Genomic DNA, 24,891 nt, shown 5'->3' on the forward strand with positions numbered 1-24,891 from the left:
CTTCTTGGGTTGGTGCATCCATCCCCTAACTGCTGTGTTGACAACTAACAACTCACAGCCGCTACCCTCTCTAGAAAATGGATCTCAGCAGATGGGAGCTGCCTCATCCTGGAGACTATTCTCCCCTTCCGCAAGTAGCCTGCAGCCAATGACTGAGGGATCCGGGTACTCAAAGTCCCCTTAAAGGACAACTCAGACTTTCCCTGAGACTATCTTCTTGCTCCACTCTTCCTCTTCCCTTTCCTGTTTCCTTCAGTTCTTGATAAGGTTTTGTGAAAAGTACTCCCTCAGAAAAATCGTGGGAATTTGAATCCTGTCTCAGGTTCTGCTTCTAGGGATCTCAACTAAGAAAGTAGCTATGATCAATCATAAATAGCAAGCTTCTAAGATGTGGACATGCCTCAGAGCTGCTGAAAAGTGTAGAGGGCCACTATTTTGAGATGATTCTAGCATGGCGATGGATGAGCTCCCCAAACCAAAAGGCTCCAAAAGGCTCCAGGTTGTGTTCTTGAAACTGTTGGGGGAGAAAGCAAACATCATTTGTGAAAAAAGACAAGGCAAAGGAGAAAGGGGTGATGGGAAGAAAACTGCTGAGAATAGACCTAGCCAAGGAAGTTTTGTAGGGTGCTGCTGAGTTGGGCACATTCCACAGAAATGGCCTTTCTCATGACACTAGGCTCTACCAGTATACACAATGCTGTGAGCTAGGGACTCCCTGAGGGGCTTTTCCAGTAAAGAAAGAATTCACTCATTCCTGGATGTCCTGTTTCCCATTGGAAGAGCCATCACAGGCTCTTGTCCTGGTGAGAGGCCGCTTTAGCCATGTTGAGACTTCCTTTCCCTGACAAAAATCTAGGGTGTTTGCTAGAGATCATAGCTTTGGTAAATAATAAAAGAAAGTATTAGAGGGTCTTCAACACCAGGCAGTACTGTCTCATGATGTCCATGAAGCTTCTCTAGAAGTAAAGGATGATTATCGTCGAGAAAAGGCTGAGTAAAGGAGTAAAGCCCGGGTCAGGAGAGGTCATGGTCTATCAAGAGAGCTCGGATGTTTGGAAGATGAGCTCTGAGTTCTGGGTTAAATGCTTGTGTCCATGTGATATGGTTGAAAAGGGGCCAAATTGGGAAAGAGGAAGCAAGGTTTCCTACAGCTTAGCCACTAAGGACTTATTATTGATAATGCTAAGGGTGGCAATAGTGACGATGAAGATGATGCATATGATGGTGGTGATGGCTATCATTGATGGGTCAAGTGCTGTGCCAACTAGTTTGTGGTTGTCCTCTCATCAGATCTCCTATTTCATGGGCAGGGTTAGCCCCATTCCACAGATGAAGAAGGGGCAGCAAACAATCCATGGCCCAGAGCTAGAAGAGGTACAGAACGAGGATTTAACCTTGGGTTGTCATTGCATTCCCTCTAGTTCATTTTAAATGAGGGGGCCATTTTCCTCATCTGAGAAAGGCATGGCTAGCCTTCAAATACTCGCCCTCTAAGGTCCTTTCTGGCCTTACAGTCTGGCATGATCTCTCTCTTCTTCACCAAGATGAGGGGAAAGTTTGAGATGAGAAGAAAAGCAACTGGAGAAGGAAAACTGCATTCCATCTGAACTTTTCACTCAGATGAAGGCAATTTGGAAATTCCAGGACCCCTCCTCCCATGAGCAGCATGCTGTCCAGGCCTGGAAAACATCTGAGAAGTGACAGAGGCCGTTGGAGAATTCCAGGAGAACCAAGTCATGCAACAGAAGGAGTCTACCACAGACGACTGTAGTTCTATATTTGCCCTTTTTTCCTTCACTGGAGGCCACTAGATTTTTCCAGACAATATTTGGAAGGCTAACATCTGATTACCACGAATCACCAACCAAAATAGATCTTGGGGTTTTGTGTATTTATTCTGACCTGATAAAAAGAGAGCACGGGTAGGGGAGGGGGAAAGGGACAAAGTAACAATTTATTTGTCTGACTTATGGAATTCATAAGCATTTAAAGTTGTTGCTTTTCAATGTTTGTGAGCAAGAATGGTATTTACGTTGGATGGTTTTACTCTTTTTACACTCTTTTTGGACAAGTGACACGGACCCAACCAACACTCCTGAGTTGAAGCCTGACTCTGGCTCAGTTTTTCTCACAGTGACACAGGAATTAACTCTTGCTCTGCCTGCCTCAGTGGGAGGATGAATGAACTGAACCTTAAAAACTACCAGGAAGAAAAGTACTAAGCTAAAAAATCTGCCTTTTTCCCAGGGACTCCACATTCTTCTGTTCTTGCACAGCCCACGTCAAATGTGTGGGCATCTCCACCCATGCCTTCCTGTCCTCATGAAAGCTTTCCTGGAGGTTCCTGAACCTTCTGTCACCTATGGCTCTTTGAAATAGAAAGTCCTGGCTTCCTGTTTTAGGTCACTGTGCCCGGAAGAAGAGGTGCCAAGGTTTGGGGCCTCAGGTGGCAACCATGCAGCTGCCCTTTTCAGACACACTGCCCCTTATGGTTCCACAGTCCACCATCGTGGGACCACAGCATGATGCTCCAGGGCCTGCTAACAGTTTGAGGGGCAGGTGAAGAGTTTTCCTGTGACTTTCTGTAACTTCTCTCAAACAACGGTTGGCATCATAGCAAACAGCCTCCTAACATCCGGCGGAGCTTGCCGGGCTCACCGCATTGTGGGTAAAGAAGAGAGGAAAGATCTAGTGGGTCCTGTCTAGCTGACCTCAGAGCTGTGTTAAAGGCTGGACCATGTGAGTCTGAGGAAAGAACGCTTCAGCTTTCACCTTTTAAAAAATATTTTATTTATTTATTTGAGGGAGAAAGAGAGAGAGAGCATGAGAGGGAGAGGTGCAGAGAGAGAAGCAGACTCCCCACTGAGCAGGAAGCTGATATGGGGCTCAATCCCAGGACCCCAAGATCATGACCTGACCCAAAGGCGGACAGACACTCAGCCGACTGAGCCACCCAGGTGACCCGCTTCAGTTTAAACTCAAATTCACACCTCCTAAAAACGTTCTGGTTTCACTTGCCTCAGTATTCTCACTAGTGACATGGGCTTCACTAATCAGCCAACGGTGTGTGGAATAGCAGGGGGTCCAGTGGTGGTCCACGCGTGGACCCACTGAAGGAGCCATGGACACATAAAATATTTGCATAGGAACTTTCCAGTCTCTCTCTCTCTCTCTCCCACACACACATGCACACACACATTTTTTTTTTTTTATATTGTATCTAGGAGCCCATATGTCAAAGCCTCCTGGGTTATACGTCAAGGATATATACAAGAATGTTCACAGCAGCACTGTCTGACACGCAAAAACAACTGGAAATGAGACAAATCTCCACTGGCAGGAAAACGAATAACTAAAATGTGGCATATTTTCCACCCGGTATCATTATACAGCAGTGACAATGAATGAACCACAGCTACTTGTAACGACATGGATGAACACAAAAACCCAACATTAGATAACAAAGAGACAGGTCCAAAAAGACTACATGTAGCCCTTTTTCTAAGGCTTAAAATAAGCAAATCTTGTCCGGGCACACATACCTGTGAGATCAAACCATTTTTTCAAAGAAGGGGAATGATAAACACAGCTCCTACGGGTCAGTTTCCCCTGCGCAGTGAAGATCACAGGGATAGGGAGGAGCACCAAGGTCAAGGGAAATCACTGGTGATGCTGTAGTTCTTGCACATGGTAATGTTTTCCTGTGCTTCTAGGTCACACAGCATTATCACTTTGATAGAAGTATGTATACATACATGATGTATACACATATATACATAAATTTACCTGTCAGCCAGGACGACAGGTAAATTTCAGAGTTCAAAAGCTTAGAAATGATCTCATCTAAACCCCTAATTTTAAATATGCCAAAATAACTTCCAAATTGCAAAGGGACTTGACCATGTTTACTCAACTCTTTAGTGACTATATGGAGATCAGAACTCATGTCTTTTAAAAAAAAAAAAAGAAAAAGAACTCATGTCTTGTAACCCTGAGTCCATTATTCATCCTTCTATTCTCACCCACAAAATAATATTAATGAGTAATAATTATAATTATTAATTACAATAATCACATATAATCAGTCTTAAAATGGCCACCCAGAAACTTACTGACAAGCATATTTTCTGTAAATAAAATTTTAATAACATTCTGAAGATGGCTGTGATGTGAGATATATTTGATTCCCAGGGAAGAAGGAAAAGGTGTCTTAAAAAGAAATGTCCATTTTCACGAGCAGTTTAAAGAAATCGCTGACATTCATAAGAATTTTGGTGTATCCCATCTATCTATTTCACTCATTTAAAATATTTGCTTTTCTTCATCCCCCCAAAAAAGAATGAGAGAGAAAAATTCAATTAATCTAAGCCATTCTATTCAGTATTCTGATGCCCCATGTGTCAAAAGAACCTGCCATTCTCTTGGTGGGCCTCCATTTATATATATGTGTGTGTATGTGTGTGTGTGTGTGTGTGTGTGTGTGTGTGTGTGTGTGTGTGTATGATGCGCATCATATACCTTTCATTGTGTGAGAATCTCATTATGCTGAGCCTGGTCTTACTTTTGAAGACCATGCATTTTATTTCTACAACATGACTGACAAATGCTTGCTACTCACCTTCACAGCAGTGATTTTTCCAGCACTAGAGAAAAAACGTGCAGTTGGACCTACTGAAAGATGATATGTTCGTATTTTAGCCTTTATGAATGATTTAAGGACTCTTTTGGCCCAATAGTCAAAAGAGCTATTCACCAACTATTTCCAGTGTTCTTCCTGGTATGGTTGCACTTCCCTGCCCCCTTGAGGTTAGGTAGAGCCCTGTGACTTCCTCTGGTCATTGAACTATGAACACAAGTGAGGTCCATGACATGTGGGAGGAAGCTTTAAGACTCAGGGTAACATCTGACACGTTTGGTATCTTCTGAATTTGGCACCGGCAGAAATATGGATATGAAGTCTCTCTCAGACTCCCTCAGTGAAGATGGTATACAACAGAGTCCCTGAGGCAACTTGTGATGGGCATTTCACATAACTGAGAGATAAACCTTGGATCAAACCCCAAGATTTGGGAGATAGCCCAAGTGATTCACAGGAAATTTGGATTGCATCCCATTTTTGTCCTCTTCACTAACTTTAGGTATGACATGACTCCATTAGATACCTAGGTATTCTGGAAAGTATTCATTTGGACACTGTACTTTTCAGTCCACAGTTTTTCCAGAAGAAACACTTCTGGAAAGACCCCCTTCCCCACTATGGAACCAACACTAGTTTAAAATGGGAACTGAAGGAGAGGCAACGACCAAGAGAAATCAGAATGCACATTTATTGGTGAGAGATATATACACAAAAGTTAAAACACTTAGTGAAATATTGGATTCACAGATTGCTTCCAGAATATAAAGAATATCCAGTTATTTTACACATGAAATGTTAACAGTAATCAGTCCACATGGTAAGAAAGCTCAAGGTGAAAATGAAAGATCTCAACTACCCCAGATGTGCTTTGCCAACGAGGCATCTCCTAGTATCATATTGAAGAAATATCCCCGAAATTAGTTGAAATTTTTATCTGTTTTCATTCATTAGTCTTTAAACACCTATGTGCTATCAGTGCTCTGGGCTACATGACTTTAGACCAATGGGGATGGTGAAGTTGAGGGAAACAGTTATTCTTATCTTCCATTCTGGACACACAAGAACCTTCTGAGGAAACCCTACCTAAAGGCTGGCTTTCCTTCAGTAGGGTTTCCACCCGGAATCTGACAGGAGTTGAAGAGGCCACATTTTCCAGGAAAAATGTGCCTGTTCTGCCATCCATACCCCCTCACTCCAATCACTGGAAAAGCCACTGAAAATTAATGTGCTTTGTGCCCTCACGGGATTGTGCAGGCTTCCCCCCACCCTGCCCTTTTTGTGAAAGACAGAGGCACCTGATGTTCCCAACTGTGCACGGCCATTTTCCTCTGTCCTTGGGGAGGAGAAAGGGGTCACGGGAACTCGATGCTACAGCATTCCAGGTAGTGATCATGAGACAGAATGTGTGTTTTAGGAGGCAAGTGGATATTTGCATTAGTTATCTCATCTCCAATCACTCAAAACATGCACACAGAGCCTACAAGGTGGAGGTTATACTCCCTTCACGTCTGTGAGATCTGTGCCTCATCAGTTGTCTTTTTGTAACCCCAAAGCTCTATACTGACCATTCTTGGGCCTCTAGTGCTCTTTCTATGGACATCTGTACAGTTTACTACAAGAACTGTGCTTCTATGGGGTTTTGCCTACATGGCAGTTAGTTAACATGACTCGAGAAACCAAGGGGGACAAGGTTCTTCAGAACCTCTAAGTCATGAGCATCCTGATCAGTATCTGGCAACCAGAGAGGCATACCTTTACCTAAGGACAGGATGTGAGCACGCACATAAGCAGGCTAACTTTTTGTCTTTCTTGAGTCCAATCCACCAAGCAAAGGAGGGCTGTAGATAAGTGTCCTCATTCTACCCCGACTTAGGCCTAGATCATCAGAAGCTCCGCAACTGTATTTGCCATGCATTAGACAAATGTCTGATGACCTTTCACTAAGAATCATGACACACACCCAACCTTCCCTTGCTTGGAATTGCGTATTTACAAAGATGCTGGATGCCCAGACTTTCACACAATCATTGGTACAAAGGATTCATAGAGAAGTTCTTCACTGATACATACCCCTAGATTACATTTAAAAGAGAAGAATTGCTTCACTAGTTATCTAAGAGGGAAAAGTAGGGTTTTCCAAAACATCCAATTGACATGCCTACCGCATTTAGATGAAAAGCTAAAAATAATATTTAAATTAAATTAAAATACATCTATACACCATTTCACTGAAATTACACATAGATACCTACATTATAGCTACACAAAGTGCACAGGCACTGTTCTTCATGCGCGAACCAAGTGTTACTGTAGACACACAAGAACTTCATGCTTTGAACAGTCTCTGGACTCGAAAATCACAGATACAATCATTGCCAGTTGAGGGCACTTCTCATCTGTTTGCTGAATGAGGAACAGTTTCAAATACATACCAGTACACTTTCTATGGAGGTGACTATCTTCTCTAAACATGGCAAAAATACTAACGCTACGACCATATCAGAAAGTGTGTTTGGCAGAAGGAAAACCCCCTGGTCTTCGCAGTGGCTATCGATTTGCCTTTTGGGGGAATTACATAGATCGTTATTCACCTGAGGACAGAATCTACCTGGGCTCCTTCTAAACTATTTCAGTGTGACTCTAAGCTCCCACCTCCAGCCCCAGTGATTAAGGGTATTGCTTCATAGCTAGTACTAATAACCTTTTTCTTAAAAATATGTGCTCAATTCACATAACAGTATGACATTTACTAGCAATTTGCTTGGCAAGCATGAACTGCAAAAAATCTGTCCCGAGTTGCTTCCTAGCACTCACCCTCAAGCTCTCTACTCAAGGTTTTCCGAAGCCAATTTTGACATAAATGGTTGGGGGGAGGCAGGGGAAGTTCTGATACAGAAATGATCCCACGCTCATCACCTTATTTTTCATCTTCTTACTTTGGTGAAATTTGAACACTTAGCTGGAAAAACAAGGAATTAGCACCATTCCTCAAGTTTAAAAGACTGATTGTTTAAATGCGTATCTTAACCAGCTAAGGGACTGAAGCGATTCCTCATTCTTTATGGTCATTTTGTTCAATGCGGCGTGAAGGACCGGATTCTTAAATTTTTTGAACGCGGTTATATGCTCAGGAAACAACTGATAGGCTCTGAGTTGCCGTAGAAATGTCTTGTGCTCTAATTAGTTATAATTCTACCTATGTGGTTATATAGAAAATACCATAAGAAAATATCTGTCTGCAAAATTACAGATACGAAATAGATTAATTCAGTCTACACTGAGCTCTCTGTGATTTATGAAGAATAGATACAAACCTATAACATTATTAAAGGCTAAATCAATATTAAACATATAATATCCAGGACTATAAATACATTTCCTCATGCTCTTTATAAATAATAGCAAAGAAGTCCAGGGATTCATTTAAAAAAGAATGTAACACAGGGCTGGAGGAATTTCGCTGGGTGCGACACTGATCACAGGGCAATGGGTTGTCCCTGGTAACACCGGTTCTTACCAGGAAGCCAAAACGTACCTGCTGGCAGCAAGATCAAATTAGATTCACAGTTTGCCAGCTCTCTCCTTAAGCCATAAAAAACAAATAGAAAAACGATATACAAAAATCCTCACAAAAGTAGTCTTTTATATACAAATCTCTAGAGCGACCAGATAATCTGATCTGTGTTGTGCAACATGGGAATGCAATGCTGAGGTTCCCCAGGGGGAGGAGGAAGAAGAGAGGAAGTTAAGGTGATTTATGGAAAGATCTGGATGCCCAAGGTTGAGTTCCTAGTAAGGACAATTACTCTCCTGGAGTAGTAAGTAAGCAACCAGTGGGCCAGCTTTCCAATCACACATCTCAGAGGATTCGCTGCGTGCACGAGAGACCTCAGAGCTGTGCTAGACTAGCTTTCTTGGTGAGTGCGTGCAATTCTCTCCTACCAGAGGCAATGGCCATTTCTAGGCAGGCTGAATGGATGCCACGGAGAGAAGCAGAGCCCCAGCGGAGGCAAGGCCCTGATGGCATCATTCCCGTCTCCACCGGGAATGACAAGGGTCACAGTCAGCTGTTATGTTCCAACACTCACCCAGGGATTGGGGGTGTCTTCGGAGAGACTGGAGACCTGTGATGACCCATGCTCTAAGTCATGTGTTGACTCTGCAAAACAGTGGGGTCTGTTTCTGTAGCAGGGTATAGTCTCAGCACAAAAGGGCCTGTGTGACAATCAGAAGGACTAAAAATCTCAAAATAGATACTTGGTCTGGAGGTAGAAAGGTGAAGCCAGGCTGGACATAGGGAAAAACAAAACAAACAAATGAACAAAACCATGAGTAATAATTTAGGATATAATTTGAGTGAATCAAGTAAGAATGTGCGGGCTTCTCTTGCTGGTCTATAGGTTCTTCCATGGGTCAGTGGAGAACTAGCCTTTGTCTTGCTGCCTTTGCCTCAGGCCTTCTGCACTCGAAGACCAAACAACAGCAAAAACCTTGACCCAGTCCTTTCTGTCCTACATTTACTTCTAAAGAATTGGGCTTCTTTGGCAACCAAGCAAATACCAAACCTATTTCATATTTAGCAGAAGCATGGGCACAGAGCAAGGACAAAACTGGGAGGCCATTGCAGCCGTACCACAAAGTACAAGGGGGTGTTCCAAATCCATGTTGGTGGCCGGCACCTTGCAGACAGACCATGCCTTGTATCTACCCTAGAAACCAGCCCAACTCCACTCTTGTAAGATAGAGCTTCTCTAGCTGGGATGGGATGCCCACAATGAAAACAAACCAAGAGGACCGTTTGAAAATGAATTCAAATATCCCTGCAGAGAAGGGACTTAGCCCAGGCTTAGCCTGTGCTCGGCTATGCGCATCTGCGTGTGGGCAGGGAGGGAAGGTATTAGTGTGTAAGTCTTGCACCAAATCTCCTAAGAGTATTCAAGTTTATTTGCCAAACGTTCCCAAAGTCCCATAGTGGGTTGGCAGTTAGGACGGTGTGCAGAAAACTGTGTGCTTTGGGCTTGGAGTGGGTTCTGTTACTACAGCAGGAACATTCTCGGCCCCTGAGGGAGGCTTTACACTCCCCCTGCCTCCCTGGCAACCCTCTTCTTTGAGCTGAATGGCTACTTCTACTAAGACAGTGAGTGAGGCCAAGGGCCGTTTTGTCAAAGGATGTCTGTTTGTATCCCAGAACACCAAACTACAGATTAACGTGGCCATCTTCCAAGCTTGTTGAAAAACATCAAAGGAAGAGAGAGACTTGAATTTAATATTGTCCCAAGGGGACACACACAAAAAAATCCAAATTGATTATTCTGTATTGTGGGCCACTCTGACTTAAAATATAAGCAAGTCATATTTCACAGTAGTAAGCCTCTTATGAAAAAAGAAATTCAAGCAGAGATCATAATATCATGGATTCTTAGGGCCCCAAGAGGGTTTTAATTGCCTAATCCAACCCCTTCGCTTTAGGTATGGGACAGAATGAGGCTTGGGCTTCAAGTGACTTGTCTAAGTTACACAGCCCAACATTGGCAGAGTCTAAGTCAAATGTTTGTTGTATCCAATGGCATTATTTCTCATCCTCCCTGTGTCATCATGTGAATTCACTGTGTTCTGCTATGAAATGAGATAGTACTCAAAGAAGATTCCTTGTCATCTTTTCTAGAACCAACCCTTGCCCTAATGCATGCGGTGTTTTACTAAATGATCTCTCAAGCAGCAACAATGACAGGTGGAATGAGAAAGGGGGAGGAAGAGCGGGAACATGGGTTTTCCTTTTGGGAAAACCACGGGCAGCTATAGCATGAGCAGCTTTGGACTCGCTTCACCTAAAGAGAACAATCTGCCTATGGTGTCTGCCCGGGTTGGCACTCGATGGCCCTTATTCTAGATTTCAGCCAGAAAGTACCAGAGATCCTGAGGCCACTCACTTCTGGCAACTAGATTGACAAAACTCTCATTTCAGAATTCCTTCAGCTTCTTTGCTTAAACTTACTCTTTTTAGGTTCTCAGAGGGGATATAAAGTTAAGTGAAATAAGCCAGTCAGAAACAAATACCATATGACTTCACTCATATGGGGAATTTAAAAAACAAAACAAAGGAGCAAAGATAAAAAGACAAAATGAAAAAATAGAGAGAGCAAACTACCGGTTGCCAGAGGTGAGGTGGGTGGGGGGATGGGTGAAGTAGGTGAAGGGGATGAAGAAGACACTTAGCGTGACCCTAATATTCCAAGTGGGTATTATGATAACTGAAAAAAAATCTGCTTGGTCCTTTTGCCTGCCTTGGGATGAACTTATTTGGAGAATAAGAAAGGCAAAAACAGCAACCTAGACAACTGTATGGTTGTCTAGAATCAAAAAGCAGGGAAGAAGAGCCACCTCCATTGGGTATAACTGCTGAGCACTTTTGGCCATCAAGCCAAGCAAGAGGTACGAAGACCTTCCCAACAAGGGTCTGAACCATAGAAAAATTCTCTCTGAGCATTTGTGTACCTGTTCGGACTTACTGCTATATTTCATGGGAAACTATAGCACAGATAGATTCCTTGATTCTGACAAAAGTAAAATATTGTCATAGTGTTTGCTTTTGGGAACAAAAGGAAGTGTGGTATTTGCAAAAACATGGCAGGATTGGATTTCCTTTCAGGGAGTGGGTAGATGAGTTACTCAACCCTGAAAGTTTTTCTTGACTAGATACACTTGCAAGTGACATACTTCCCCATGCAAGGTTGGAAATGGCCTGAGGCCCTCTACTCAGTCATTCGGATTCCTGAGATTTCCTACCGGGAATACATATCCCCATAAATTGAATTTCCCCTAAGCCTTTTTCAGTTTCCACAAGTCTAAATCCAAGATTGAGGCATTTGGCACTCTTTCTTTCCGCCAACCAATACTGCAGAGGAGAAGCGAATATTGTCTTTTAAAGGACAAGGTAACTTCTTTAGGCAATAAGACTACAGGCTGTGTTTCCACACCCAGTAGGAAATAAAGAACTGAATCTGATGTCTATATGGTTCAGATCTTATTACCTGAAGACCTGGACCTCTGTGATCTAGACGACTGCCTTGATTTCTTTGATGCTCTGCATGGGAGGCATATTCTCAAAGACCTACGGTAAAGCCTTAGCTTGAGAGAGAAGCCATTCTTCCTGCTGATTGGATTTGGCTCATTGAACTGTAGTTGGTAATCAAATGGTGATTCTACTTGGGTTCCTGTGGGCAAAAATTATAAAGGGGAGGATGAAAGTCTGTTTAATTGATTTTTCTCTCAAAATGATTTGGATTCCTAAAAAGAGTGAATGAGTTTGTAACAAAATGGTGTTGCCAAAGCCCTGACTTATAGACCTTATGGGATGTAGCGTGTGGATCTGGCCTCCTGTGTCCGTATATAACTTATGCATCATCAAATATTAATGGATTGTTACAAGCATTTACAACTGTGGTGAACCTATTAATATAAATCTGGGCACATAACGGAAAGATTATGGGTATCTTATTTAGAAAAGGGTTCTTAGAGGTATACTCTGGATCTGTTTGTCCTGTTTATGGCACTCATGCTGGCCAAGGGAAGCCCTAGTGGGCATGGCATAAGAAGAATGAACGAGACCTAAAAAAATAGAGATCACAGTCATACGTCAGCTCTACATACATCCTGGATTTTCGGGTTAGTCCTGACTTTAACAGATTATTCATTTGTAATATGATGTGAATTTCCAGATGAAAGTGAGTTCCTAAGTACGTTCTCATGAAATGTATTACAGGTAGTCTAAAACCAGAAAAACATGTTTTGTTAAGCTGTACACCTTGCTTCTTCTGAACACATTGTCCCCTTATATATTTTATAGGATAACTAGGAAGACAAAGCAAAGCAGGAAGACACTGAAGCAGAGTCTTGGGGAGACAATCCCAAGACCACTCTTTTGAGAAACACGTCAGCATTTACAAGAGCTAAGCTGGCCTTAAACAGCAAAACCCACAAACTCCTTGGTGCCTCATCTAGATCCTTCTCTTCTCCATCACAAAGCTCTTGGGAGTACCACTTAAAGACAATCCATAACAGTTTCACAGCTAAATCCAGGACCTGTCCCCTTGACCCACAGTATCGGCTCTAAAGGGTGTATTTATTGTCCACTACTGCATTTCACACATCCTTGGTGACCCAGTTAACTGTTCATCTAATGAAAATGAAGAAGACCAATGACACTAAAAAGAAAAAAAGGCAAAAAGCTGCTTAATACTGCTCAACGGTGGTCCTTATCCAAAAATAACAAGGGTCTGAGAGACAAAAGCAATCGGAATCTTATGTCTCTCATATGTTTCGAAGGTGTCTGGTTTGGAAGAGAAAAGTCACCAGGAATGGGCAATAAAGGGTCCATGATGTCTATGTACAACCTCTTCTCAGAGCATTTGGACAGTACAACTCTTGGTGTGTACCCAGCACCCATCTGCCAGTCTTTGATGACCACCTGACTCCTACATATAGACCAAGTTTCTACACGCTCCTCGAAGTCAGTCAAATGTAATTTATTTCTCAGTGATTCAGGTTCAAGTTCCCAGCAACCTCCCAGAGCCTGCAACCTTAGGAAAATACTGTGAGTTATTCAACAGAAAAGGATAGTAGAGAAACTGACAAGTTTAGTCTACACAATCCACCACTGGGATTCGTTGGGTGTCTACGGCCTACAAGGCACGGTGCTAATCCCCTTACAGTACTGACTCCTCAAACCGTAACAGCCTTGAAGATGCCATCTTGAAGTTGTGAGGAGCCATTGTCTGCTCCCATTTCATGGCTCAAGGCCATCTTGACTTTGCCATAGGAATATCACCTTTATGGGATTTTGCAGGTTTGTTTCCTATTCCTTGCTACACAGAAGACTGGAAAGCAGATTGACTCTGCTTTCAACTGTGCCCTGTAACTAGATTCAAGTGCTTTGAGAGAATACAAGAGAAAGCTCTCTATGTGCTAGATCATGGACAGTGTTTTGTTTTTATCGAGAGATGGTCTTAAAGGCGGCACAGCCAGCGTAACTGTCCTCTCTACCCGTGAGGAGAGTGGAATGGTTAGGCCTTCTAGGTTAATGAGATTGTGACTGAAATAATTTGCGATTAAAAATGTCTTTTTTTTTTTTTTTTGGTTAGAAATACAAAAAAGAATTTTACGGCTGGAACAAAGAAAGTAAAGCATCGATCAAATCATCTCACTCAATTTCTCTCTGCCCGGTGAATGCCAACTGAATTGGAACATTTGACTCTGGTTAAAGTTGACGTTGGCTGTGCTCTCTCACGTTTGTCCACATGCACAGCAGCGCTACGCAGATTACATCCTAATTCATTATCATCATTGAAAGCAAATTATGAGACCTCCTTTGAAATTTCAGTAATGATTTCCCAGGACTAGATATGGCAGAGCAGAAACTCAGTGGGTTCCGTAATCGGCCGCCTTGAAGAGCACGGTTCCCACTACCATTCTCTTTGAAATATTTAACTGAAAGAGTATACAGAAGGTAGATTCTCAGAGTTCCCGAAGACAGGGGTTTGCTTTTAATTAACACATGAGCCACCCCTAAGCCATTTCAAGAGAATTACGTCTAGAGGCTTCTAACAGAATCTCTTGCGTGTACTAAAGCAGAAGCAGGGACGACACCTGAAGGAATCACACACTGAGTGTCTGCTCTTTATCCCAAGTCCCCAGGATGCACCACATGCTTTAGTCGTGTCCCCTGGGAAAAGAGGATCCGCAGCTCTACATTTAGAGAGTAAAGGGAAGCTGGCCAGAATGCGTCTTCAATTCAAAGGGATTCCTCCAGCAGCCTCCGTTCAGACAATAACACAGGTGAGAAAATGAGGCATTTACAAAGCATCACTTGGCAAAGACACCGCACTGCGCCTATCACTGACTCACGACAGATCCTTGAAGCCTCGGCTAGCAGATTAAGTAAACACAGAAATAGATGCTTTTTTTTTTTTCCTTTTTAAGACAGCTTGTTTATATTCTCTTTTTACCATAAGATACGCTGGGGAGTTTGTTCAAAACTTTGCTGAGAGTCATGTCCTTATTTTTCACGTTTCCACGGCTCTTCCTCGACTCCGCCATCAGCGGACTTTCCGTTGGCTGCCAGAGTCACCTGAAAATAATTATCATCAGCATCCAGCTAACAGGCTGTGAACCAGAAAACCTCCCCCACGGGTTATACGGAGGAGCACCAGATCCAAGCTTCGCTCTACGACCTCCCTACTACTTTTAAATGTCATTCTTTCCCGGCAGATTGGGAGCCAATCTCGCTTTTCAACATGAATTTGTAAATACTGAAAAGTCCACATTGGCCTTGGGGAGTATGGAGGAGCTAGAGACAGTCTGCAGTTTGGAGAATAACTTCCACTCTGATTTTAGGGTTGGGGGCGGGTCAAGCTGCACATGGACCCATCATCTAAGAATGCAGCCCTTGTGCTACTCCATACAACCAGAGAAAACCCCCCGGAACTCGACAGCTAGTTCTACACATGCGTGTGAAAGGTTCAGTCCCAAGGAGGCCAGGTTGGTTTATCCGTGCCCAATTGCAAAATCAGAGATCAAGAGAGTCTGGATACCAGATACGCTATCCAGGCTTTAAACGTGAAAAAAGAAAAGAAGGGATTAAAAGCCAGAGATCCGTGACAAGCGGACCTAAATGAGTTCAACGCAGACATTTCATAATCAGGTATCCCCACCAGCCTGTCTGTATCAGGGCTTTCCTGGCTCTAAGTGAACTGAACCCTTACACTGAACGGGAGGTGTTCCCCTCCGCTTCTAAGTCGTTTCCTAGCTTACCTTCTGTCTGTCTGTCCTCAACGTCATGTGCAAACTTAAACCCACGACTGATATTCCACATAATGGAGAGACTGGATTTATGGAAGCATTAGGATATGGAAATATGACAAATGCAGCAATGTTTGAAAGAAATCCGAGCTTCTTCTTACCCGAGTGGAAGTGAAACGCATGCGTTAGGAACACACATAACATGCCAGGGACAGAAAACAAAACCAAGCGTGTGAAGATAAAAGCTATTCGTTGCGTTCCTCCTCCGACCCCCAGAAGGCCCCCCATATTCCTCTAGAAGACCATGCAACAAGCCATGACCATCCTACATGCAGTGATTCTGATAAAAATGTAAAAGTTCACGCACAACTTCAAACTACGGTGACAAAGGCAACAGTCTGAAAATAGAAGAGGCCAACAGGACGCGACAATGCTTGAAGCGGTTAACATTTTGACCAGAGCTGCAGCAAATTTGTTTCCCCTTCGGTGAACTGTCAAGAAAAACTGCCAGGAACAAACTATCTGCCTGGAGAAAGCTGTCTGTTCACTCTGACCTTGAATGTGCCTAGTTGCCTTTGAGTGGTGAACAAGGGCAAGAGCTGTCCAGAATCATAGGTCAAGTTCAGGTGCCTCTGGAACACCAGGCAGCACTCGGGCGTGGGCCCTGTTGCTGTCATCATGGTTGAATACTGGGGCTATGTTTCCAAAGTGGCTGGGAGAGCAGCTTTTTGTTTTTTAACATTTCTTTCTTTTTCTGGCTGGGTTCAAAGAAGCTAGGGCTCCATTCACCAGTCCATCCCATCTCTGTCTCCTCCAACCACCTGGGTAACAGAAAAGCAAGAAGGAGTGGGGGACTGGCAGGAAGCATTGATGTCTCCCATCTTGTTGTTTAAAAATAGTGATATGGAGAACCGATCACAAGGAGGTTTAAGCCTTTACTACAAAATTATATATTTGCTTTGCTGTCCTCCCATGCCCATTTCAGGACTTGGCAGATAATGGGCCCCCAATAAACATTTGATGAATGATGAAAATAGAGGAGGTCATAGGAACGAGATGGAGGTGCTCAGCGAAACCCCACAAGGCACACAATAAATACTTAAATAGAGCATAAAGCCATTCCATGGGAATGTGGACCCTTGTTGGCCCAAACTAATATTTTGATGGGGAATAACCCAGCATGTTCATTTAGATGTGGGAAACACTAATGTTCCAGGAGAATGGAATATGTGCTTTAGGTACATCTGAATTTCTAATAATTTGAATCATTTTCATTGAGTCAATTAATTTTTGCAGTTGTCTCTTGATGGGTGAGTCCTTCCTTAATTTGTACTAGAGCCTCGGCTCATCCACTCATGTACCTGATATAGAGGAGAGGACCAAAAGACTGTTGCTGGTCCATTAGATTTCTGGATCTATGTTACAGTCCAATTAAGAGAATCACTCCTATGCTACCCTTAATTGTCCAGCAGAAGCCATGGTTTATATTTGGAATGACCCAGAAGGAACCCAGGAAGAAATTAAGTATTAAATGAGATCTTGTCAACAGGAGTCAAAAAGGATCAGAAATCTGTATCGGGTACAGATCACCCTCAGTTGCTTCCCGGAACCATATTAGTAACCCAGCCCCCAGAGTTGACTCTGCTCACCTGCCAGGGTTTCTCCAAGTTTGCTTCACTCTGGTCATGACACTCTGTCTTTGACAATGTCAAGTTAGTTACAATGAAGGCTAGAAAGAGCCCATCAAGCTTGAAGACTTAGTACCCAGCAGCTTGTGAAAGAGACCAGAACATCCATGATTCAGGAAAGATAGGGCTGCCACTGTAGGAAACGTGGTTATCTATGGATAATTGTCCTGAAGTACGGTTGTCTTTTACTTGAAATAGCTCCCCCACTCTTGGAGCAAAATGACTGCCAGTTCAAAACTCACCTTCTCACGAAAATAATTAAGGGAAAGATAGTTGTGCAAAGTTGGGTGGGTGTATTTTTGACCAATACGTAATTAATATACAGCAAGAAGGAATAGTTATGCTATGTAAAGTAAGCAATTCTGGATATTTCTCTTGGTGTTTCATTCAAGGAATAGAATATTTGAAATCCAGCAAAGCTTTAGAAACCACAAATTCTTCGGCAAAATGTTCAAGAAAACCAATCACATTTGTGGAGTCATTGGATTGGGGGAGGGGGCATCAGAATGACTGTTTTACATCACATGGACAAACCAAGCAAGTGATCGGCTCTCCCACTGTAAGACCTGATGATTTCCTGGCATGTTAGACACAGAGTTAGATGATCTGGGACTCACAGAAGCTTGGGTTACATGATCCTTCAGAGAAATAAATGTGACAATAATACATGCAGGGATTTTTTGTGCTTGTCTTAGGAAATCGGGCATGCACTATTATATACAGGTCTCAATATCCATGAAGGGGAAAGGTACCTTGCACTCATCTACTATGACAGAGTTGTGTGCGGCATAGACACATTGATTAGAGTTGCTTTCCCTGTGGTTCTTCGCGTCGTCATAAATGGACTGAGTCTTGGTCATTTCAATATCTTCATGCACTCGATGCTGGGAGTCAATAGTATCCAGCTCAGACTTGGAGAGGTGATAGACAATCCCAGCCCCAAAAGAGTCCCCCACAACATTGACTGAAGTTCTCATCCTGTCCCTGGGAAAAAAGAACAGAAAACATTTAGTGAAGAAGCAGTGACATGGTGGCCGAGAGGCCAAGGTCTAGAACCAGAGAAACCTGGGATTGAATTCTGGCTCTGATTTTCCCTCTCTCTGATCTGGGGCCAAGTTACTTAATTTTTATAAGCCTTGATTTCCTTGTTGGTCAATTGGAGATGACAATCATACTTCATCAGCTTGTATGAAAATTAAATGAGATCATGTACATAAAGGGTTTAGCAAAATCTCTGATGGATGGTTAAAAAAAATAAACAATAGCAAAGAAAAAGGAGAGGAGGAAGGATTGGAGGAAAATAGTTCTCAAATCTCAGAATTGGCACTGAGGCTCCAACAAGTAGAAGGAAAGTAGAAGGATACTACTAGTGGTGTCCAGCAATTCTTCCTGATGTAAACCATTCTTCAAAGACTCCAGATTACCTCCTCTTATGTTACTTATTAATTCTACCTATGAATTCTCCTGTAATAGAGAATTCATCTCTTTGTAAGGATTGCAACTAACACTACCTTTCCCAGAGCACCTCACTCTTCCCCCAACGCATACATACACACGGACACAGATAATGGATGAGAAACCCAGCCACAATTTTCTCCCTAACCAATATGCGCAGAGGTTGTGGGTCCTGGAAAAACCAGAATACTTTGCCATGCTCTCTCTATTAACCTAAAAAAATTAAATCTTCCAGAGTGCCTCTTGAATCAGGAAGTGTCAAGAAAACCCCTTTCTCAAATCTTTTTCCCAAGTTCTGATTTGAAAAAACTGGATGGTCCAGAACTCTCCTTTTTAGAAAGTCAACACCAGGAAAACGGAGTTGTTAGGAATAAATTGCGTTCTCTAGTCCTTTAGCACAATTGGTATTAAGAGTCCTTTTAACCATGTGTATGAGATACTAGAAGTCTGAAAGAGAAGGATGCTGGAAAATCAAAACCTTTTTTTTCTAAAAAAAGAAAGAATTTAGGCAAAAATGTTGCTAAAGATGTCGTAGGACACCCTAGCCTTTAATTTAAAAAATTAAAAGGATCCTAGAATTAGTTCAAGGCAAAGTGGAAGTTTTAATTAGTTCTTAGAACAAAGGCCTATAATAAATTCTAGTTGCTACTATTAAATCTATTTCTCATTAGAGAAATGAAGCCACTCCAGGAGGAATCTGGCCTGGCTTCCTTGCAAAGAGCTTGTGAGCCTGCCAGCCTCTGGTTTCAAGTGGAAAGATGTTCTGCATGCAAAAATAAAGAACAGAACCGGACTTCAGCTCTCAGGAGCATATCTCCATCTGAGAATGCTCCTTTCCTCCCTTTTGCTTTGGAGAATCTGCCTCAGGGTAATAGAGTCTGAACACAAATGAAGACTGATGCTTGAGGTCCTCCACAAAATTAAGCACCTAAAGCCAAGATTGGTAAGAAGACCCGGAGTGAAGGGATGAGAAGGTATTCATGATGATAGTTAAGAAAAGATATATACATCTGGAGACAGCCCGGATTCAAATGCCAGCTTTTCCTTCTACTTGCTGGACAACACTGATCATACTTAACATTTAACTGTGAGCCCTAGTGGCCTCACCTGTGAGATAAAAATAATAAAAATATCTGCGACACTGGGTTGTTGCAAAGATTAAATAAGATAACAAAGTGCTTAGCACAGAATTCTCTGAGACATTTAGCAAGAGCTCACAAAACATTAGTTATTACACGATGATGTGTACTCTAAATATTACTCTAAATCTTATCTAGTCAATTTAAGTCTGTTTTTGGCAGCGACTGGGTAGAACGCCCAAACATGCCGAGTTAAGCTACCATCTCCCCCTGGAAGCATTAACTTTATTTGCGGGACAATCTTTACGGCGGCCTCCCAGCTAACCCGCTGAGTTATTTATCCATCACATAGCGTTGGTTGCCTTTGCTGTGTTTCAACTCTGCTTTCAGTCCCACCCGGCATGTGTCCTGAGCCATACACCCAACATCCTTGACCAATTGTTAAATTCCAAAGAGCATTCAGGTGAAGAAGAATTCTCTGAGTACCCATTTATATCATGGCCCAGAAGGATCTACCTTACTGGCAAGCAGATGGACCAAAGGCAGGGGTGGTGGAGATGATGCTGATGACGGTGATGGTGGTAATGAGGACGGCAGTTGATATATCACCTTTAATATGTCTAGAAATATGCTCTACAGGTATTACATTGTTTAATCTCTCTACAAATGTTGCAAGAAGTATTTTAATTTAATTTTTTCAGTGTTCCAAGATTCATTGTTTATGCACCACACCCAGTGCTCCATGCAATACATGCCCTTCTTAATACCCACCATCAGGCTCACCTAACCTACCACCCCCTCCCCTCCAAAACCCTCAGTTTGTTTCTCAGAATCCACAGTTGCTTGTGCTTTGTCTTCCCCTCCAGTTTACTCCAATTCACTTTTCCTTTCCTTCTCCTAATGTCCTCCATGTTATTCCTTATGCTCACAAGTAAGTGAAACCATATGATAATTGACTCTCTCTGCTTGACTTATTTCACTCAGCATAATCTCCTCCAGTCCCGTCCATGTTGATACAAAAGTTGGGTATTTATCCTTCCTTATGGAGGCATAATATTCCATCGTATATATGGACCATATCCTCTTTATCCATTCATCTATTGAAGGGCACCTTGGCTCTTTCCACAGTTTGGCAATTGTAGCCATTGCTGCTATGAACACTGGAGTACAGATCGCCCTTCTTTTCACTGCATCTGAATCTTTGGGGTAAATATTGGTAGTACAATTACAGGGTCAGAGGGTAGTTCTATTTTCAATTTCTTAAGGAATCTCCAAACTTAGTATTCATATTTAAGAAATGAAAACTCAGAGGGGCTTTGCAAAGTTACACATCCTAATAAAGTCACAGAACCAAATTCAATTACAGGCAGTGTGCTTTCAGAATCCACAATGCAAAGTGCCCAGACAGCTTTGATTTTGAAACCAGCTCAGCCACTTCCTAACTGTATAACCTGGGTCACTTCCCCTACCAGAATTTTTCTCAAGCAGGCAAAATACCTATTTTATAGGATTCCAAGAAGATATAACCAGTTCCTGACCCATAGTGAATATTCAGTATATGCTGGCTCTTTCCCCTTTTGGGAAGAGCCATCACCCCCATCATATGGGCAAAAACACAAGACACTATGCTCAAGGGTTAATGAATTTTCAGTTTAACAAATCCATTGCCACCCAAATGGGTGATATAAGTTTACAAATTCTCATTTCCTTAACCCTTGACTTTCTTTGACATCAGATCCCAACTCTCCAGAGCAGCCACTGAATTGACTTTTCAGAATAGAATATCTGTTCTCTCCCATACCCTCAGGTCTTCTTGAATTTGAAAATGAACTGACCAGAGGAAATAGCTGTCAGGCCAGGAATGAATGAAGATGGGATCGAGTAGAACCAAAGCATGCTGATGTCTGACTCTAAAATCAGGATGGGAAGGGCCCTGGACTTAGAGCTAGAACCCTAACCCAGATCTTCTGACTGTCTTACCTAGAGCAAATCACCTCTCAAGAAACATCTGGCATGCCTTAAGAACTCATTAAAGATTGATTGCAGGAGCACAAGAGCATCCAAATGGCTATGTGAAAATAAGAAGAGAACACAGACTCTAATACTTGGTGAGTTCTTTGTTAGTTCATTTTATTTATTCAACAGATGTACAATGAGCATCTTAGTGTGGGCAGGACATTATGTCCAGTGCGCTGGCAACAAAGAACAAGAAAAAGCCCTTCCCATGCTCCCTCTTCCCCCTGGAACCCACACTCTCTTTACTTCTGTGTCCCCCATAGAGTGAGATAAATGTTCTTGTAGGAATAAGTGGTGGGTGCTATGGGATTTTGTAGGTAGGACATTTTAACTATGCTTGGGCCCCAGGAAAGACTTGAGTAGAAGTATCTCAACTTAGGTCCTAAGGATAAGTCTGAGATAAAGTGGCAGAAAAGAAATAAATAATGTGAAATTGAGGGGATAAGAACACCTAAGAACGTTCAGGAGGCAAATGAGTGGGTTGAGAGGCAGAAGGTAAGAACTGACCAAATCATGTATGGCCTTGTCCTCCAAGTTCAAGAGTCAGGTCATTATCCCAAGAGTGATGAGGAGCCACTGGAGAGCAAGACCATGCTTGTTCCAGTATGAAGAATGGTCTGAAGGAGAGTAAGTCTGAAAGAACAAAACCCACTTAGTGAAGATGTGGTGGAAGCTTACGAGACAGAATTACAGGACTTGAGGACTGACTGGTTATAGAGAATAAATGAGAAAAGAGTCAAAGGTTCCTCTCGGGTTTCTGGTTTTGGGCAACCAGTGAACAGTGCCACCATATGTATGGGATACAAAAGGTTGGGATGAGAAATGTTCTCAATACAGCTTGAACATACCGGGTCTGAAATCTGGGAGCCAGCAAAGCAGAGAAGTCCCACAAGTGGTTGGGAATATGGACTATCAGGAGAGACATAGCAAGTTAGGAGTTGGTACCTAAAGAGGCGATGGGTGGATGCCACAGGTGTGTTTGGTTCATCCTTGGAGGGAATGGAGAGTGAGAAGAGCAGGCAGTCTTGTCTGGACCCTGAGGGTGACCAAGAGTCAAGAAATGTGCACAGGCATAAGAGCCTGCAAGGATGGAATTAAAATGGAAGAGTTGAGGGGAAGCATGTTTCAAAAATAAGGGTGTAGTGGAGAATGTCAATTACAGCCAAGGGGTCAGGTAAGAAGAGTAAAAGTGCCCCTTGGTTTTAGCAACAAAGAGGCCATTACTGATCCAGCCAGGGCAGGTACAAGCCAGAGGCAGAGAGAGAAGATGGCTCACCATGGATAGAAAACTGAATGAGAAAGAGAAAGTGGCGCCATTATTTGTTATCAACGTATTCAAGGCAACTGACTGAGAAGGTGAAGGGAGGGAAAGGGAGATGGAAGGAGACAGGAGATAGGATTTTTATTTTGCTGCAGAGGCCACCAGGGGAATGTCTGACCAACTCTGGGGAAGTCCAAGTCTAGCTAAAAGCAGGATATGGGAGTTTGTGGTTCCCACGTGGAAATTTCTCCACAGGCGAATACTTTCATTTTGTCTCACAGCCAGTCCTGACTGTTCAGGAAACTCTGCTGTCCTCAAGTGCTTCAAGGCTACTTGGTAAAAAGAATTTTAGAGTGCTTGATGCTATCCTTGGGTCTGGACACTGTGTGTCAGAACTGTGAAGAGGAGACGGAGGGGAGGTCAGAATCGTTCGCTGAAGGGGATCCACAACCACAGGTGCCCTAGCTTTGGGGCCACCAGGAACCAAAGACGAGAGAGGGGCTTGCCTTCGTTATTCACACTGATAAACCCGGTCTGGTTCCCTGGGAGAAAGGCAAAATTGCCACGGTCCTTTTTCTCTTTTCTATCTCTTGATCTAAGTCCTCTGGCAGGAGGGTGTTAGAATTGTCTGATAGTCCTGGTTCTCATGAACTAACAGAGCCAAGGGAGCAGGGCCGCCCAAAATCCATCTGGTTCCTTGTATTGGGCTGAGCCATATGAAATTGCCATTTTGACAGTTCCCTAAAGCTAAACATTGGCAATTTCATGTGATTCAACTTAGCATTCAGACACAAACCATCATGTCTGCCTCTTAGAATGCAGAGTGCACAACATGGCAGAGGGGTCACCAAGGCCCCAGACCTAAGAAGGCTGGCACAACCCAAACCATCCAAGGGCTAAAGCCACATGGGGATGAAAAGGGAAGGAGGGCCCGCCAAAGCGTTGGGGAAGAGCGTGAACTTTGGATGGGAGCCCGGGCTGTGATCCCGGCTCCGGCAGGGCAAGGAACGTAGCTTTTCCTACTCAGCTTTCTCATTTGTCAACTATGGAAATAACCCCTCCTTCCAAGCATGTTAAGAAGATAGTAAGTGCTAATGTGTCCTGAACGCTAATGTGTCATCAAGGGGGCCTCTGCCAAACTCTGCATAAAAAGGCCTCACAGCGCACGGGACACAAACCCAGTCAGGCTCTTCATCCTTCTCCTCCTCCTCCTTCTCCTCCTCAGGAGTCCAAGTGAAGAGGGGAGTAAGCCACTTCCTCTTTTGTTTCCTCCACCAAGTCTTGCACACTCTTCTTTTTGCACTTAGCACAACTCGGCTGGAATTTTTTTTTTTACCACATCTGTCCCCATTACTAGACCATCAGCTCTTTGAGTGTTGATACCACGTGGTCTTGGTTGGTGACATGGGCAAGATGGAGGGAGGCGTGGGGGCAGGCATGTGAGGGAGGAAGGGCAGGGATGGGTTGTTGAAGAGGACGGAAAAACTCTAGAAAGAGAACTGTCTTTTTGTTTGGCAAATGTCTGGCTGGCTGTCTTGGCGGTGAGAAGTTAGGGCCAGGGCAAGATGTAGAGGGAGGAGGAAGGAGAGGCAGACAGCCTAAATTACCTTGCCTACAAAAACCAGAGAGGTGTTCTGATTGCTGGGGGTGAACACAGAGGTGGAGGGAAGGGCAAGGCACAGAGAGACAGGGACCAAAGGGCAAAACAGAGCAGGGAGAGGAGACCAGGACCGGGGAGTGGGTGGGCACTAAAGGACTTCTTTTAAAAGAAAAGGGGTGCCTCATATTAAATTGTTGTTTTCAGGATACCTGAAATTATTAAGAGATTACTTCAGTGAAACTAAACTCAAGATTCAATTGTAGATAAAGGGACATTTTCCCTTTTTCATCTTATCACTCTCCTGAGCTTTGTGCCTCCTTGTTTTTCCATATTTCTTTTGTGATACTTTAAAAAGT

The 24,891-nt window shown here is 43.1% G+C and overlaps 1 protein-coding gene across 7 annotated transcripts in view; it reads right to left on the reverse strand.

Moving 5' to 3' along the window:
- Positions 1 to 5,308: 5,308 nt before the first annotated feature.
- Positions 5,309 to 24,891, reverse strand: part of SLC1A2 (solute carrier family 1 member 2) — a 142,846-nt gene continuing 123,263 nt past the window's right edge. For all 7 annotated transcript variants that reach the window (XM_047692533.1, XM_047692530.1, XM_047692529.1 and 4 more), the window contains exons 10-11: positions 17,877 to 18,108; positions 5,309 to 14,765 (exon numbers count right to left, since the gene is read on the reverse strand). In XM_047692533.1, the coding sequence (XP_047548489.1) occupies positions 14,694 to 14,765; positions 17,877 to 18,108 (304 nt within the window). In that variant the 3' untranslated portion in view covers positions 5,309 to 14,693. The remainder of the gene's footprint in view (positions 14,766 to 17,876; positions 18,109 to 24,891) is intronic.

The sequence above is a fragment of the Lutra lutra genome, chromosome 10, assembly GCF_902655055.1.
Source record: "Lutra lutra chromosome 10, mLutLut1.2, whole genome shotgun sequence".
NCBI classification, from domain to species: Eukaryota; Metazoa; Chordata; class Mammalia; order Carnivora; family Mustelidae; genus Lutra; species Lutra lutra.